The sequence below is a fragment of the Zonotrichia albicollis genome, chromosome 2 (genome assembly GCF_047830755.1).
Source record: "Zonotrichia albicollis isolate bZonAlb1 chromosome 2, bZonAlb1.hap1, whole genome shotgun sequence".
Taxonomy (NCBI): Eukaryota; Metazoa; Chordata; class Aves; order Passeriformes; family Passerellidae; genus Zonotrichia; species Zonotrichia albicollis.
Window position 1 is genome coordinate 60,067,015 of NC_133820.1, and position 17,872 is coordinate 60,084,886.

At 40.4% G+C, this 17,872-nt stretch overlaps 1 protein-coding gene across 3 annotated transcripts in view; it reads right to left on the reverse strand.

Annotated features, from left to right (window-relative positions):
* Positions 1–17,872, reverse strand: part of LNX2 (ligand of numb-protein X 2) — a 59,644-nt gene that overhangs the window by 10,628 nt on the left and 31,144 nt on the right. For all 3 annotated transcript variants that reach the window (XM_005482494.4, XM_074535269.1, XM_005482495.4), the window contains exons 2-6: positions 15,943–16,467; positions 7,873–8,111; positions 6,354–6,553; positions 2,458–2,829; positions 805–951 (exon numbers count right to left, since the gene is read on the reverse strand). In XM_005482494.4, coding sequence (XP_005482551.2) covers positions 805–951; positions 2,458–2,829; positions 6,354–6,553; positions 7,873–8,111; positions 15,943–16,343 — 1,359 coding nt within the window. In that variant the 5' untranslated portion in view covers positions 16,344–16,467. The remainder of the gene's footprint in view (positions 1–804; positions 952–2,457; positions 2,830–6,353; positions 6,554–7,872; positions 8,112–15,942; positions 16,468–17,872) is intronic.

A 17,872-nucleotide genomic window follows, 5' to 3' on the forward strand; every position in this document is an offset into this window, starting at 1 on the left:
GAGCCTCACCTTTATCCCTCAGGAGGAAAACAACCTTCCTGGAGCCTCATTTGTTCTCTTCTGAAATGATCCCCACTTTTAAAAGAAAATCCTATCAATGCATATTAGTTATCCCAACAGAAGTATATGATGCTACATAGTAAAGCAAATACAGTGGACAGGTGGAAAGGTGGATTTGTTGACATGGTCAGTATCACCATTATTTCACAAAATCAACTTCTTATGAGTAAGAAGTTGCATTTTTCTAATTACAAGGACATCTCGAGCACAGGCTCTATTTTAGCATGTCTTCTAAATATTACTAGCTTCATGGAAGTCTCTTCATTTTGCCTTTCTTTCCCTGCTTGAGACTCAGCAGCCTTGCAGCCAGGATTGGTGACTCATGAAGGAGATGACACATCCCTCCAACATGCTCTTTATAAGCTAGATGGTGGGCACCTCACATCTTTCCTGGCTGCAGCCAGCACAGAGCAACAAAAAGTACAACAGTATTGAATGACAGCCCTTCCCATGCAGGAGTACCAGCCACTGGCTTAGACAAGGTCTAACAACTACAGCTGTATGAACTCATGGAACTTGATTCTTTCCCTGTAGTCAGCAAATCCAAAAACATACTGAAAACTTGTTGTGCATCTTTTGTTCCTACACCACACATGATGCAGGACTTGAGAACTTGGAAGTTATCATCATTTTTTTATTAATTCGATAAAAAAATAATATAACCCTTTTTTCTAGCTTTGCCTTGCCACACACCAGCACATGAGTAAACCAGAATTTTTTCCTCTCAGAAGGAGAAGCACCAACCTTATGTGAGTTAGGCCTGCTGTGAAACAGCTGCTGGGACTGGTGTTGGTGTGAGCTGCTGTTGTGAGTCCCGGTGTCTCGGATAATGCTGACTGTCTGTGACTTCAGGGGTCTAGAGATGATCAAGTTCACTCTCTCCCCGCTTGCCTGTTGAATACATCAGGTCATCAAATGTCATCAAGTTTGAGAGGATACTGATTATTAGAAAGGGAGGAAAACATATGACAGAATGTGAAACAAGACAACAGCAGACCTTGCTTTCCAGTTCCTTTTTAGACTGCACACTACTTTACTTGCTTCATATTGCAATTCCCCCTAAAATGGAGGGGAAATTAACATTTCTCCTTGACCTCTGATGTTGTCTTTACATCAGCTAAAAATCCTTTGTCAAAAGGACCATTTCTCACTCTGTGTTACAAAGCCCCAAACATTAAAATTCACCCTATTCCATTTGCAGCCTCTGTGAACTCCAGTAACACATAGCAATAAATGGATGAAATGCCGATGTGATAGCTCCAAGATCTGCAGCTTTTGATCAAAAGCTCTGAACACCTCTGGTACTTCCCCAAGACAACTGCAAGAAAAGATGTTATCCATGAGCATAACCATAGTATTCTGGATTTTGAGGAATACTGGGAGACCCATTTATTAGATGTTAATAAAACATCAGCTCTTTTTATTGCAGCAAAGCCACACCTCAAAAGGTAAAAGTTACCTAGTGCTAAATTCCAATCACTGTATACAAAAGTTGGGGAACTGAAAAAACAATTTCAAGATCATTGTTATTTTAATTTCACTGCAAGGAAAACACTTGAAATTATTCCTGAAACAAGTATTTACTACTCCTTTGTATCAGAGTTGTCTCTGTGGTGCTTTAAGCAAAGGTGACTGCACTAGACTGCAGGAACATACTACTGGTATACTCCAACTTTCCTAAAAACAAAGGTATTTTCACCAACCTCGCATCAGCAGGAAATAGCAAAGTGCTGCATCTGTTTCCCTACAGACTGGGAGAAAGGCATGGAGTGAAGGTTTTCCTGTGGCGACACAGATGGGTCATATGTCACACTGCAACAAGCTTTGGGTAGTATTTGTGTCCAGGACATAACCAGACATTGGAAACAGCCCTTTTCTGAACACTCAGAAAATTATTTGTACCATGCAGAACTCATGGAAAACCTCTATTTGACTTCCCAGCTGCTACCTGTTGACTCTAACATGTGACAAATTACTTTCTTGTTTTAACTCAATTCCATGCACAGGAAAATCAATAAAAAACAAAGCCCACTTCTATAGAGCTTACTGAGAGATTAAAATACAATACATACATAAATAGAATAATAATAATCCTCTTTTTTTTCTTCTCCCCTGCTAAGCAGTACACTACAATAGGCTATTCTCCTTGCTACACAAGCTGTCTTCTAACCTTCAGGCTGCATTCCAGGGAAGACTAATGCATTTTTCACTTCTGAGGAGGTGAAGTTCATCTAGTAGGTGCCAAAGCAGGTGCTGTTCTTCATTCTTAGTTTCAAAACATAAATCACTGTAAATTACACTGACACAGGCTTTTAGGCCTCTCACAAGCTGTTCTGCCTGGGAACAGACTCTAGAAATAAAGCCAAGCTAGGGGCTCAGGCAGGGAAAGCGAGTTACCTGTATGACCTGAGCAGCAAGCTCGGGCGTGCCGTGCTTCAGGTCGTGCCCGTTAATGGCCAGCACGCGGTCATTGCTGCAGAGCCGGCCGTCCTGGGCGGCCAAGCCCCCCTCCAGGAGGTCGAGGATGAACACCCCCGGCTCGTCCGTCCTGCGCACCAGCTTGATGCCGAGCTGCTCGCTGGAGTCGCGCTTGTGCAGGGTCACCTGGAAGCTGTCCTCGCGCGCGGGGCCCGGCACGTCGGCGTGGCCGTGAGCGCGGCTGCCGAACCGGCGCTCCCGCAGCACCGTCAGCTGCAGCACTGAGCACGGCTGCGACAGCACGGCCCGCGCGTGGTTGTGGGACACGTTGCTTATGTCAAAGCTGTTCACCTGCCAACGACAGCAAAAGACGGCACAAGGATGTTTTCGCATGTTTAGATAAGTCCTTTCAAAGTCAATTAGCTCACTGCAAAACCAGCCTTGGAGCAACCCACATGTCTGACTTTACTAGGCTTCCTCTCTTATCTTCCATTCTTTCCTGCAAACTCGCATTGGATGCTCAAATGACAAACTTCTTTTTAGGTTGGAAAAGATCCTCAACATCATCATGCCCAAGTGTTAACCCAGCACTGCCAACTCCACCACTAAACCACGTCTCCAAGTTCTACATCCACATGCCTTTTAAACATCTCCAGGGATGGTGACTCCACCACTTCCCTGGGCAGCCTGCTCCAGTGCTTAACAACCCTTTTGTGAAGAGATTTTTCCTAATACCCAATCTAAGCTTCCCCTAGCAGTATTTTAGGCCTTCTCCCAAAAAGGCGACAACATGTCCCCAGTAGTGAATGCCCTCTGCCATCACAGGCCAAGGTTTTTGCTCTCCTTGTCTCCTACACTTGTCTTCTTTACATTGTTTGTTTTCCCGGACAAGAACATGGCACGTGCTTTCAATTTCAAGCCCAGCATCACTTAAAACTGCAAAATAATAGCTATAAAAAGAATGGATCCAAATCTCTGCAGGAAGCTTGTGTCTTACAATATGCATTACTTCCATAATGTGAAAAAACATTTTAAAAAAATTGAAGTCAAGAATAATGAATTTGGTTCATTATTACAGCAAAAAAAATGTAGTTGGACTAATTCTCAAGTCTTAGCATGAACTTAGATTTTCCACAGATTTCAAGTAGGCCAGAGCTTCAGACTTATAACCTCTATCACCCAAAACTCAGTTGTAAATGAAAAACAGATTAAACTTTCTCTACCTAAAACAAAGAACTGTGTTTGTTATACAGCCCACTCATACAGAGATCAGTAATCTTCAGTCATTTCTTGCACTGTAACAATAAGAACTGACAGTACAATGGGATTTGGTAGATAAGAGGAGTATGACAAAAATTCAGCATGAAAGCTGTGTTTGTCTTCTTTTGTAAGAAAGGAATCAAAGTTAACATTAGAATTTCATCCTTAGCCTTGGTGGAGGAACCCCCGCCCCAGATAGAAGCATCACGAAACGGTCTATACTGACTGATGTGCCTTACCTAAGCCTTTTAATAGTCCCCACTGCAACCTAAGTAAGTAAAACCAAACATGCAGCTTCTCACCATCTAATATTAATATTAAAATTATAAAAATTTACAAAGCAATCTACGTACAGCAGCTGGCACATTTACATCACACACCTGAGCTGAGGGGCTCCCAGAAGCCTGTGCTGAGCCACTTGGCTGTGGTAGTTTCTGAGGGTGAAGGAGGACTGCACCCTCCCTGAGACACCTCCAGCCCAAAACCCAGCACAAAGCCACTGCTGCTGGCAGCACCACGAGCTCAGACAGAACCACAGTGGTGTCCTGCTCTGCTACTGCCCTGAGACAGCCTGTAACCTTGGCAGAGGGAAAAGAAGCATAACTAGAAGAAATAACACTTAGAGCTGCCTCCTGCAAAAACCACTAGGGCCCATCCATCAGAGCCCTTAAATTAAATCTATTTTTATTTTTAACTGTAGCTAGCTAAAGTAAATACATAAAATATGTGAGCACTCAAAGGGCACAGAAGAATATATGCAATAAAATGTAATTCTTCTTTCTATAAGGCAGTTTAAAATTTCAGAACAAAACAGCCTTGGCATTTCTTGGGGAAAGAGATTCTCATTAGGACATGCTTCACATGAATTACAGTCACAGTCCAGCACAAAAAAGACAATTTGTAGAGCACTTTGAAATTGTTAGGCACCTATCTGCACCTTGCAGACAACACAAGCTTTTATGTAGCTGTTACTAAATGCTGTTCCCACAGCTCTTAAAAGGGTAATACTTCTTGTTTGACTAGGCAAGAAAATGCTGAGTTTCATCTCACAGCCCTTTCTGGCTCTTTTTTTTAGACCTTTACAGCTCATAAAAGCCCTGGAAAACATTTCCAGAAATATCCCACCAAAGTGTACATGCTGAGCTGCGCCTAAGTGCACCTAATTACAGATGGCAGAGATTGGACCTGATCATTTTAATACAGCAGCTCAGCACCTGCACAGGCAAATTCAAATAAAGATATTCTATCTCCCCTCAAAATTTAGGTTTTACCCTCTGTATCTCTCCCTTGGCATGAGAGAAGGACTCTCATGGACACCCACTTTGCATCTGACAGTCCCACTGCCAGGCTGTTGATAGGAGAAGACTCACTGCAGCTAGTAAATTCCTATTTACAGTCAATTCACTGCCATTTATGGCTTTGGAAACTGGAACTGACACCTGCCCAAACAGCAGGAATTTCCAAAGCTTCATTGGAACTCAGGCTCCCTATTCTGCCAAACAAGTAGAGCCCTCAGTATAAAAATAAATGAGGCAGCATTCAATCAGTGTCTGCAATTACTTGTTGAAAAGGAAACATCTTGGAAAGCTCTTGGGTTGTTTTCTTGGCTAGCCACTATGCTTACACTCCAAGAGCTGAAAAAGGCACATTTCTCAAAAGGGACTTTATTTTCTGAAGTGCAAACTAATTTTATTCCAAGGGTAACTACTGTATTTAAGCTACTTCTATCAGCTTCATTTCAAAACAGTGAAATGAAGAAGGCTTACAATTACATTTGGGCTGATCTTAGGCTGCCAGATCAAAAGCAAACATTTCTATTGAAGTAACTTTGAATTGATGATAATATATTTGTTTCAGGTGGAAGGATTAAAAATAGAAGCTGGGTGACTGTTCTGTTTATGTAGCACTCAGTTACTTAAGTGTTGTATGAACAACCCCTTCCCCTAATATAAAAACTAAAACTTCAAAATTAATAGAACTTGATTTTTTTCTATTGTCGGTGGTTAATTACTTTAAACCAAAACAAAAATACACAATCAAAACCAACTTACATTTTGTTAATTTTTTTCTTTAAATGCTTAGAGCATCTTGCTTTAAATCCTTCCATTAAAGTCTAACACTCAGTCTTTTATACATAGTGAAAGATACTGGTCAACTGCCTCAGCTTTTGGAAGACAACGTTAAAATAACAGTTTAGACGAAGGCAGCCTTACAATCCACAAACTGCTTCTTACACAGGACAAGTTATGCCAACTTGCTAGCCAGAAATAACCTTGGGCTCCTTTGGAATGCATGAGTAAAGCTGAAATAAGGACCAAGTCCCACAACATTTAAAAACAGAAAAATAGACTTGTATTTTAAATGTTGACAACAGATGCCAGAGAGGAAAGATAATTCCAGGGACTGGTCCGACAAACAACATAAAGCACGACAGCCAAAAGTGCTAGAACAACATGCTCTGCTCTGAATATTAATTTGCTTTCCAACTGATAATTGCAAAGCTAACATTGACATAACATAGTCTGACAAGGAAAATCTTCCATCTCATTTTAACAACAATTCTGCAAGGAGTGAACAGAAAGCAAGCAGACAGAATAGGTAATGAGGTTCCATACTTGAAGTATTTGGTCTCCAGCAAGAAGTCTTCCATCTCTGGCAATGATCCCATCTCGATAAACCTCTTGAATGACAATGTTGATCAAAGGTGTTTCATTGCCACCCACTATGCTAATTCCTAATTCAATATAAGGATTGGACCGATGAATTTCAATAGTAGTGATCTCTCCTTCAGGCAAGGTAGGTGGCTGTTGATTTGCTGCCAATTATTTTTAAAAAGAAAGACAATTAATATCTTTTCTATTTCATTCACTTCCAATAAAATAAATCATCAAAATATAATGTAGACTGGCCACAAAGCAGCAGTTTAACAAAAAAACTAAACCAGTGCAAATGGATCAGTTCTACTACTTGTTGAAACCCCTAGCTTGTTAAAAAGCAGCTAGTGACCTAGTAGCATCCATGCTTCCTGAAATGGGGTCATTTGGATTGGAATAGGATATTCTCAACCCTTTGGATCCCATCCTTTATAATCATGTCCTTCATTGGGGCACTTGGGGCTTTGCTTTTGGTGATGATGATAAAAATGCATCACTATAGGACATGAAAGAACACAAATGCACACCGCTGCTCTCCAGGTGAAGAAAAAAGGGAAGTTTATTTTCTGACTCCAGCATTTATAGTTTTCAAAAACTGACCGTGGATTGGAGGGTGACAGTGCCACCTCTCCAATGACACTGGACAAACCAACAGTCCATCAAATTTCTCCTCCTCCATAAAAGAATGCAAAACAGTGAGTTATTTACAGAAAGTGTGTGAGAAAGTTTGTTACAAGAACGTCAACATCAGAAGGCTTAGAAAATCTTAAAAAATGGGGGTGACAATAAAAATATATTTTAAGGGTTAGCCCATAACGTCTTTGTCTTGCAATTGCATGAGGAGCTGCTATTGAGTTACTGGGTCAACTGAAGGAGCCCATTTCTGAAGCAAACATGGAGACAACTAAAGAAGAAAAAGGAGAATGCTAAAAGATGGCAAATATAGAGGAGAAAGAAAGGGGACAGGACCACCTTTCTCTGTGGTAAGGCTGAGCACTTCCTCTATAAAATCCCAGATGCTAAAGATGTTACAGCTCATTCAGTGCAGACAAATGCAGGAGTAACTCAGCTGCCTTTTTGCTAAAGTACGACAGCACTCTGTGTGTGAGAAGGCTGCTGATCCAGTTGGGGGGAAAAACAAATCTCATCTTAGAAAACAACTTTTGTAATTTTACAGAAACGACACTCCTTCCATCTCACTTGTGAGGCCAGTCGCACTAGCAGATTAACATGAACTACTGCACCCTGACACAATAAATGATGATACAGCACCACAGTAGCTGGCACACACTCGGAGATATTTCTTTCCTTCCTGTGACTTTATCCCAGTTGTAAACTTGCACATAATCAAAATACACTAATATTTCTCCAGAAACTGCAATAGAAAAGAGCCAAAGATGAAGATGCACATTCAAGCTCTGACACCACAAATGTTTCCACATCTGATAAAAGTGACTTAGGAGGATAAGTGATGACATACTGTCTGCTGCTGTGTTCTCCTCGAAAGGCAGATTGTCAATGCCGGGCTCATCTGTCCAGGCGGGCAGGGCGGGCGAGGTAAAGCTGGGCTCGGCTGGCACTATTCCCTGATCAGCATCCGGAGACAAACTGCTGGGCTGCTCCTGCCCCCCCACACCACTCTCACCCTCCGCTTCTGCTTGCACCTTGCTCGTTTTCCTTCTCTCCAGAGCAAGTCTCCGATGAGAAGCCCCAGGACATCTGTAAAGACAACACTGATATTATGCTTCAAGCCTGCAGCCCTGTTTGTAGCACAAAATGCCCAAGTATTTTCTTGGGTTAAATCAGTCTTCTTCAAAGCAAAGTTTAATGCTTTAAACACAGCATTAAAAACAATATTAAACACACTGAATTTTAAGGCCAAAATATGTTTTAGTGGACAAAACCCCAATACTGCTTTCTTCACAAAACTTCTACTAGGTAGTTTTTCGGCCATGAACTCAATGTGCTGTAACACCTTCTGGATGTGGACTTATTTTGTTATCACAGAATGCTTTGTGTTGGAAAGGGCCTTAAAGATCATCTAGTTCCAAGCCCTCTGCCATGGACAGGGACAATTTCCACTAGAAGGTGGATTCTGTACATTTTAGTTTCTGGAAAATAACTTGCTGGAAAGATGGTCCAAAAAAATCTACATAAGAAGCCCTGTTCCAAGACATAACTGGAGACCTACTGAAACCATCTTCTTTCCCCTTAGTAAGCCAAAAGAAGTAAGCATCATATTTTCCTGGGCTTATTCAAAGGAGGAAAGAGATGAAAATTTTCCCTAAATTGCGATCTAAGTGTTATAACACCGAAATAAAATTCTGCTTCTCTAGGAGTCTGTATGAGAGCTTTAGCAAAAGTAACAGCTCTGTTCATCACTTGTCTCTTGGGCCAATAGAAGGTGTTCTCATCTCCATCCTGTCTCCTGTTTTTTCTTTCTGACTTTTGACATAGGAGGTGCAATTTTTGTTTCCCTTATGCAACAGTATTTGATGCTTTTCACTACAAACTCAGTTTTTTAAGTTTCCATTACTCTTAATGCAGTATTTTCTTTTGCTTATGTTTAAAAGCCTACAATAGTTCATTGCAAAAAAAGGGCCCCAATGTTGCTAATTTATGGAAAGCCTTCATTTATCGAATCATCTTGCATTTATGAGCACATAATTAGACATGGACACCAATCTTACATCTGCCTCAGTGACAGTTTTGCCAGTGTCTGATAAATCACATATTATAGAATTTGATGTCCTTAAAGTTCCTGCTTCTGAAGCCACTGACCACCCAAAAATGCTCATACTGTAGCAGTGTCAGAAAAAAAGGAACCCTATTCTTGGAAGGATTCAGCATTTGGGAACTTTGCAGATTGCTATAACAAAAGAAGAAATTATTTATTCTTGCAAGAGAAGAAATGTGTTAACAGAATAAAAGACAACAGAAGCCTAATGACATCCTAATTTATTAAAGCAGAATGTTTTGAGAATCACAATTCTGTTCTGACATTCTGTAAAAGTAATTTGGTAATTATACTGTTAGACTGCTTCAGCATGGATTTTTAAGTTTTCAGATCCAAAGAACATTGATAAAGCTTTTGTGACCCCCAGCCATGTTTATACATACATAACATTAGATATATATATCTATATATATATGAAAATATTTTTTTTTAAATTATATACATAGAATGATAGAGTGGCTGTGGTTGGAAGGGATCTTAGAGATCATCTAATTTAAACCCCATGCCATGGGCAGGGAACACCTTCTACTAGAGCAGACTGCTCAGGGCCCCATCCTGCCTGGCCTTAAACACCTTTAGTGATGGGGCATCCACAGCTTTTCCAGGAAACTTCTTCCAGTGCCTCACCACCTTTATGGGACAGAATTTCATCCTATTATTTAACCTAAATCTATCCTTTTTCTGTTTAAAGCTATTTCCCTTAGCCTATCACTACATGCCCTTACAAAAACCCTCTCCAGCTCTCATATCCCTTTTAGATACTGAAAGGTATCAAAAAGCTATAAGGCCTCCCCAGAGGAGTTCTCCATGTGTTCTCCCCTTGTCTCATGTCCCCCTTTGCGTTCTCCATGTTTAGAAGAGTAGAAAAAGGTAACCTAAATATGCCCTGAAATATGCACAAAAACATACATTAGAGACAGGTCATATTATGACATGATGCATTTCAGAAATAATTCCTTGGGGCTTTTCCCAAAGCAACTGCTGGTCATTTTCTTCTTCAAAGTTAAGAAAGTGTAAGCACCAAAGATGAAAATTTTTTGAAAGGTTTTGCTTTGTGAAAACGTTTCTCTTATTTTAAAGATGGAACATAACCCTATTTCTTGGCTTTGCCCAGACAGTATTTACTACAGAAAACCACTGGTATAGTGGGACAGATCAGCCAATATATCTGTCTGGTGGCCAGAGACACACAATTACATGTGAAAATCAGCAGGAAATTTCTATCATTGATCATTTCACAATGCAAACCTCAAAACAACGGCCCCAAGAGATCAAGAAAAGGAAAGATGCTATCACTTCCCTCAGTATTTCTAATATACTTTAACTTGATGGGTTAGCCTCATGGTCCCTCAAATCTTAATGCTGGCAACAGGGAAAAAAAAGGAACAATCTCCAACATCACTCACTTCTGCAGCAACACAGCAAGGGGTAAATGCTCTTGCAGAGAAAACCTTTTGTCTGCTGGGAGCTCTGACAGACATGCTCTCCCACAGTGATTCTCCAGAATTTAGGACAAAACCACCCCAAGCTGTGTGTCCTTGCTGTCCCTGAACTGCTGTGCTATAGAAGTGATTTCTCAGCAAAGAGGTAAATGAACAGCTGAAAACCAACACTGTCACAGAACCATGCTTCAATCCCTCTGAGCCTGACAGCAGAGTCCAGCCTTACTGGACTACTTGTGTGAGCCAGACACTTCCTTAGGTATCTCCTACAAACCACTGCACTGTTGCTGACTCTGACTCAGCCATCTCACAAGGCCTGAGGAGCCCAAAGGACCTGCACGAGGTGGCAAAGCACACCTTAAGAGTTTTGGGCTTTTTTAAGCTGTGTCAAACCAGGACAGCACAAAACTCATCCCTGGAAGTGTCCTATTTCTGTCAAAGCCTCCTAAACCACAGCCAGGTCCTCCTCCACCCTCCCTCACACAGCACATTCTCCCATCATTACCTGGCAGCTGATGAAAGTCATCACACAAAATACAAATAGATTTGAGGTTTATTTTGGCCAATGATGTTTAATTATAATTTCAAAACCTAGTACCAAGAAATCTAAACAGTACACCTACTCAGTTCAGTGGAATCCCTTTTGTGCAGCACCGTATGAGGCAAAAAAGGGCAAAACCCCACAGACTTCCCCCCACAATTAACCAGTAATTGTAATAGACTCTGAATTTCAGTCTAGTACAGTGCAACTGCATTGCCAGGAAAGCAGCAGTCTAGTGGAGACATTAATTCATGGGATGCCAGCTCCTAGGTCTTTAAACGCAGCTTGTGACCTACCAAGCAGCAAAGCCTTGTATTGGTACTCAAGCACATCTATACGGAGATTTTTTCTTTCCACTTGCAACATAAAATGGTATTTGTTGGCAGTAAGAATATATTATTCACAAACAGCAAAACCATACAGCAGTTGTAACATTTAAGTGCCAACAAATCTCCAGAGGTGCACACTTTCACTAACACCAAATATGTGGGATAAAGAGCATTTTGGACTAAACCTTGTAACACGTTATGGACAAAGATGGGCATCTCGTGATCGAAACAAGCTTTAAAGAGAGGATTCCTTTACTCATAAAAACATCTCATAAAACAAATTGCACAAATAAGGGCTGAATTCAAACTTAGAGAAATGGTATTTCATACCTACCTATAAAGCCAGAACATCTTGTCCAGGAGCAAAAACAAAGGGAGGACTATTTTAAGAATTTTTAGAAATTCTTTAATTTCTTTCATGAATCAAGGTGCTCAAGAGCAAGATTGAAACTCAAACTATTCTGTGATAGTACAACTACCCAGCTGAAGCAATAGAGTGATGTTACTTAATGGCAAGATTGAAGGGCAGTTATTCTAGAGATGTGAAATCAGCTTCTGCTTATATTCAGCTTCTTCCTCTACCCTCCTCAGTACCAGCTTCTGCTCAGTTCTGGACGGTGACAAAGTATAGCTTTTACCTTCAATTTTTCTTAATTCATATCAGAGAGAGAAGAAAAATGGATCTTTTGGTTTGGTATGCTTTTGTTGTGTTTTTTTTACAGCCAAGTCTGCTGGATTTCTCATTTAAAAGCTGACTTCTTGGAACACTAGCAGCAATCCCTCTCTGCTGATAAAAAGAGCTTTCATACAAAATTAAGATGTAGTTTACAGGGTATTTCTGCAAAATAACAGTAGGAGCTTGAGAAACACATTTGCTCACTGACTACTGAAAAGAAAGAATTCATTGTAACCTATGCCATCAGCTTCTGCCCAGTCTAGAGGTTTGATAAAAGCAAACACACTAAATAACCTCAAACCAGCTGCACTAAATCATTTCCCAAGCAGGAGCTGTATTTAAGCAAAGAAGCAATCCAAGTGCCTTTGCTATTGCTCATAAAACTTTGCCAGCAAAGTGACCTTAAGCAGTAATTCTGGTAAGATTTACAGCTGCAATTCGAAGTAAAACCTGGTGTGGCTTTGGAAAGTTAAGTGTCTGGGTTTTGGTTTCTTTTTTGACAGGAAAAAAAAAAAAAAAAAGAAAGGAAAAAAATAAAGCGGAGAAAAAGAAGCACCAGAAGTTATCTAGGTTTGGGAATCAGAGAAGACTAAGCCAAAATAAGAGTGGTTTTTTTGCATAATTCTCTCTCCCAGCCAACAATGTGAGAAGCTTACAAGGAGTCAAGAGGCTTCAGAGCACAGAACAACCAGAGAGAGATTGTTTGCCTTTCCAGCAATGGCCAGAGACCATATGGCATGTAAAGACTGTGAAGTTGTTGCCTATCCACTTATTCAAAAGAGGGTTAAATCCCCTAGATCCCCTTCACTTTGGGTGCTCTGAAGTGCCAGGCACGGACAGTGCCTGCAGCTAACACGGGAGAGTGTGGGAAGAACAGGGCTCACCAGCACTGTCACAAACACCAAAATAACTGGGATTGCCAAGATTTTGAATGATGAAGCTCTGTATATTTACAACTTGTCTTCCCATGGATTTTGCTACTCTAAATCCATATATTAAGCATGCTGAGCGACACCCAGTGAATAGCTCAATTGTTTCTTCAATTCCAAAAAATGCAGTCCCATATAAAGGTCAAACTTAATTTGACATAAAATTATCTGCAATGTTACCCAGTTGGAAAAATGTCTTCATCCACATTGGTAACTTAAGCTACCATAGGGAAGTACTGGAGGCAACAGCTAAAGCCCACCTAGCAATTAAAAAGCAATTAATTAAAAAACAGTTAATTTAATTAATTAAAAAGCAATTAATACAATACTTAACCCTCTCATTATAATACAATCGACGTCTTTCACTTCTGAATAACCCAGAAGAATTAACTCAATTAAAATCATACACAGAAAATCTCATTAACCTTTTGTCAGATTTTCTTCTCATAAATACACCTTTCATATTTAGAAATCACAGAAACACAGTATTAACTTAGGTTGGAAGAAACTTTTGGGACCATAGAGTCTAATCCATGACAAAACATCACCATGTCAACTAGACCATGGCATTGAGTGCCACATCCAGTCTTTCCTTAAACAACTCCTGGGAATGAAACTGACACTTTACCAAACACTAGCAAATTTTCTATACCAAGTGACTGAAAAACTGTACATGACTCATATGGTTCTTCCCTTTAAATCATATTATATGCACTGTGTTTAACTTTAAAAACCAAGTTTGCATGGGAACGTAATGAAACTCAAGAGTTTGAGAAACCAAGAATATTTTCTTTGTGCAATGAGGTACCATGCAGTGCAATTAGTGACTGTGAAGTAATCAGGTTTGTGTCTGATGCCTCTCATCTCCTTGTGGGAGCATCTTACAGTAATTCTCCTTACACTCTGAGGCACCTGGTGGATACAACGACATTTTCTTCCAGCTTTTATGCTCAAATGAAGCTAATAAAAAACCACTGGAAAAGGTTTTTAGACGGTGAAGGTTTTTAGACGGTGAAAATTAACCAACCATACTGCTTTCTTCAGAAACACAAACCATCTCATGTAAAGGCTTTTTATGACTGGTTTGTTTTAATCAAAGCTGACAATTAAAACAATACTGAATTTTGTATTTCTTTCCTAAATGTAATGATCAGTAGTAGAAGTTTACTGGATTCACTAATCCATATAGAATTAAATTCGAATTATGCAGTTGCTGCCATCATTTATGCCAGCAATGGTAATTTATAGGTGGTTCAGATGTTTGCAAATAAACTTAATTGAAAACTGTAGATCACCATATATTCAAAATGCGTATCAGCCAAGATAACCAAGAGAACAGAAGGAATTGAAAATGAGCAGCCTTCTGCAACTGAAAGCTTTTTCCAGCCGACAAACAGAAAAAGCTTGTGACTCAGCTCACTTGAATTCCATAATAACCTTGTGCATGAAGTAAATGGATTTTTTATGTGTACTTAAAAAGTACATACATAGTGTTCTATGTACAAATAAATTGCATGACCCCATTCTAAACAGCTCTAATATCATTCAAAACTATGTCAGCTAAGGAAAAAGGACTGAAGAGGTGAGGGATATGACAGTGGGAAAGCAGAAGATGAATCAGATATTTAGCAGCAGTCTTGATAGCATTTTGCCTTTTATTAAAATCGAATCAGTTAAATTTTGCCTTTTAATAAAACAGAATCATAAAACAGTTAGGCCTCCTCAACACCCTCAAGTCATCGTATAGATCAGAAACTACTCGCCACAAGCAAGTGCTTAAACTAACATGGAAGCTATATGGAGAATTTACAAAAAAGAAGAAGATAAAAACCTAGAGAGAAAGGCTCCTAATTAGCCCCTGTGCCTCCCTGACATGGACACCATACTACCACAACCAAAACCAGCCAGGCAGCTCCATGCTCACCACAGTCCACAGGGCTGTGGCATGCTCTGCACGCCCCCAGTCCTCCCAGCCTCTGAATCCCCAGATGCCTTCAGGATGTGTGGAAAAAGGAAGAGGGCACACTGGAAATATGACTGTGAACAAATAGTTGCCAAGGCAGGTGGGTCTCTGCCCTTTTCCCCTTCTTGACAGAGCATTTTCCTGCAGGCACACCTGCACCACACACACGCTCCCAATCTCCTCTGCAACATCACTCTCCATGCAAAGATGGTCCGCAAGAGTCTCCAAAGGTACAAAGACGAAGACTTGGAAACAAGTCCATGGAGCAGGTCCACGCACCTCTCAAATGAACCTGTCTGGGTGGTGACCAGTGTCCCTGGACTGGACTGAGGGCAGGCAGAGAAGGTCTATCAGTCCTGAGAGATACCATGTCCATCTGCCTACCTCAAAGCAGAATCCATTCTCATGTTACTGCTCCTGATGAAAGTTTGTTTAATGTGTTCATAAACACTTCTAAAAATGGGGAATGGACAACTGCTCCCTAACCAAGCTATGCCAGTGCCTAACCATTATAAAGCTTTTTCCCCTAAAATCTGAACTCCATCTTCTTTGCTCCTACTGCAGACAGTTTGCACATTTCTAATTTTCCCACTCCCTCAGCCTTTTTCCCCCTACTGTAATCAACCGCCACAGTATTTTATTTTTTTGATAAATAATGTTCTTCAAACTTCTAATGCTCCACATCATTGTCCCCATGGCTGCCACCAAGCAGTCTTCACTATTTTCTGGTGTGGTGCACAAAAAAGGGGTAATCCAGTGCATTGCTGTGCACAGCTACAGACTGACTGACCCATTTTCTAGGGTCTTCTGCTGTGAATTTAAAAGCCACCACCAATTCTCTCCCCCTCTCCTGCCCACAATTTCTACTGCTACAGAAACTGGCCACAAAGAAGCATGTAGGGGAAGTGCAACACAAGCGCCTGCAGTGCTCACCTGTTTTTAAGATGTGCCGCCAGGTCACATCGCTGCATCACTTCCTGACACACAGAAGAGAAGGGGCACAAAACAGAAAGCTTGTCTAACAGTTTATGAACAAGGATGCTGGATTTTTTGCAGAGTTTAAAGTGGAGTCTTTTTCGATCCAGTGGGCAGAAATCCTTCTCCTGCAGAAAGTTCCTTAGGCACTTGTAGCAGAAAGTGTGTCCACAGGGAGTGTCCAATGGCTGCAACAAGGGCTGAAGGCAGATGTGGCACACCAAGTCATCATCCACTTCGTTCTGGTAGTTGTAGAGATGGTTCTCCCTTGTCCAGTGCTGCTGGCCACACTCAAAGCACAGAGGGTTCAAAGAGGCATTCTGCTCCACTGCAGCCATGTCGTCACCTGCAGTCCCCATTTTACAGCTAAGAAGGCTGACGGATCCTTCTCCTCTTCCTTCTCATAGGATGGGGATGCTCATGTAAAGCTCACAGAGCAGCAACTTCTTCCAGGGTTACTTATATATGCTCTTCAGTCATTTTCTACAACAAAGAAAGAAAGAAATAGAAATTATTCACTTTGCAGGAAATATGGAACTTCTCTTCAAAACATTTGACTTCTGGATTTACCAAAATACAACAACAAGACAGATCAGGGGAATATTCCTGTTTTCTGTAAGTTTGTCAAAGAAAAGAACAACAACGAAAAATCTACAAATACGAATCCTTTTATAACACAAACATTTTATGGCTTCATAAGAGCTGGTGCAGTGCAGTGTCTTCACCTGCAAGATGACCATTTTATGACAGCAAGGACACCACATTATGCATTGTCACACTGGAAGCATGCAATTAGCATTTGGCAAAAAAATACCCTATTGTGGAATGATGGTCATATGATCAAATAATTGTGTTCTTTAGTACGAGATAACATTTTTAATCTGGTCCTACTCTGTTTTCTGGATTTTGACTATACAGATTATTAGGTTATTAGTAATGTTCTAAATACACTGCACTGAAAAAACCAGCAAACAGCTTAGCCCAGTTCATTCCATTAGTAATATTGCAAACCTTACTTCTAGGTTTCCTCTGTGGATTGCTACACAGTAAGAAGGACAGATTCTATCCAGTATGCCCCATCTGATTTAGTACAGAGGCCAGTAATAAAAATATGGAATAAACGAATCATATGAAACTACTGGTTTCAAACAACTTACTTGTTTTGCTTTTTACCTAACAAAGTTATAGCACACTGAGTGTGGCAAGAAAAGACTCTAGGTCTGTCACCATGGGATTTATTTTCTAAACTTTTTATGTTATTAAACTTTGCCCCTCTTAAAATAGCTGCTTGGGCAGGAAGTTGTGCAGCCATCAGTCTGCAATTTCAAACACTAAATCCTTATCCCTCCCAACCTTATTTACCCTTCTCTCCCTTACAGAATCACACTGCTTGACGCACATAGCATGATGATTTAGAAAATAAAAGAGATTTTCTCACAGTCTTAAGGCACTTCCATATTTGGTAGTTTTGGTAAATGTTCTTACTTGTGGGGGGATAAAAAAATCAAATTAGAGCAATGCTTACCTTGTACCTAAATTATTTACTGCAATTCAGCAAGCAACGCTCAGGACAGAGACTGTTTTCTAGCAAAGTAGTAGAAAAGATGGAGAAAAATGAAAACTAGCAGTCCAGGTATCAGCCCATCATCTTTATTTCTGACTGCTGAAATGTAGTTCTAAACATATTCTAAAGTTCATGTCGAACACACTCATTTCCTCATGTCTTACTTTTTATGAGATTCCCTATTTTGATTTTTGCCCCTTAACCTCACACAGCCAAGCACAAGACTTAGAGCACATTTTACAAGGATTATTATATCCTTTGACGTAAAAAGGATTAAATAGTAATTTGTAATCCAGGCTTCTATTCTGCCATGGAAATTGATGC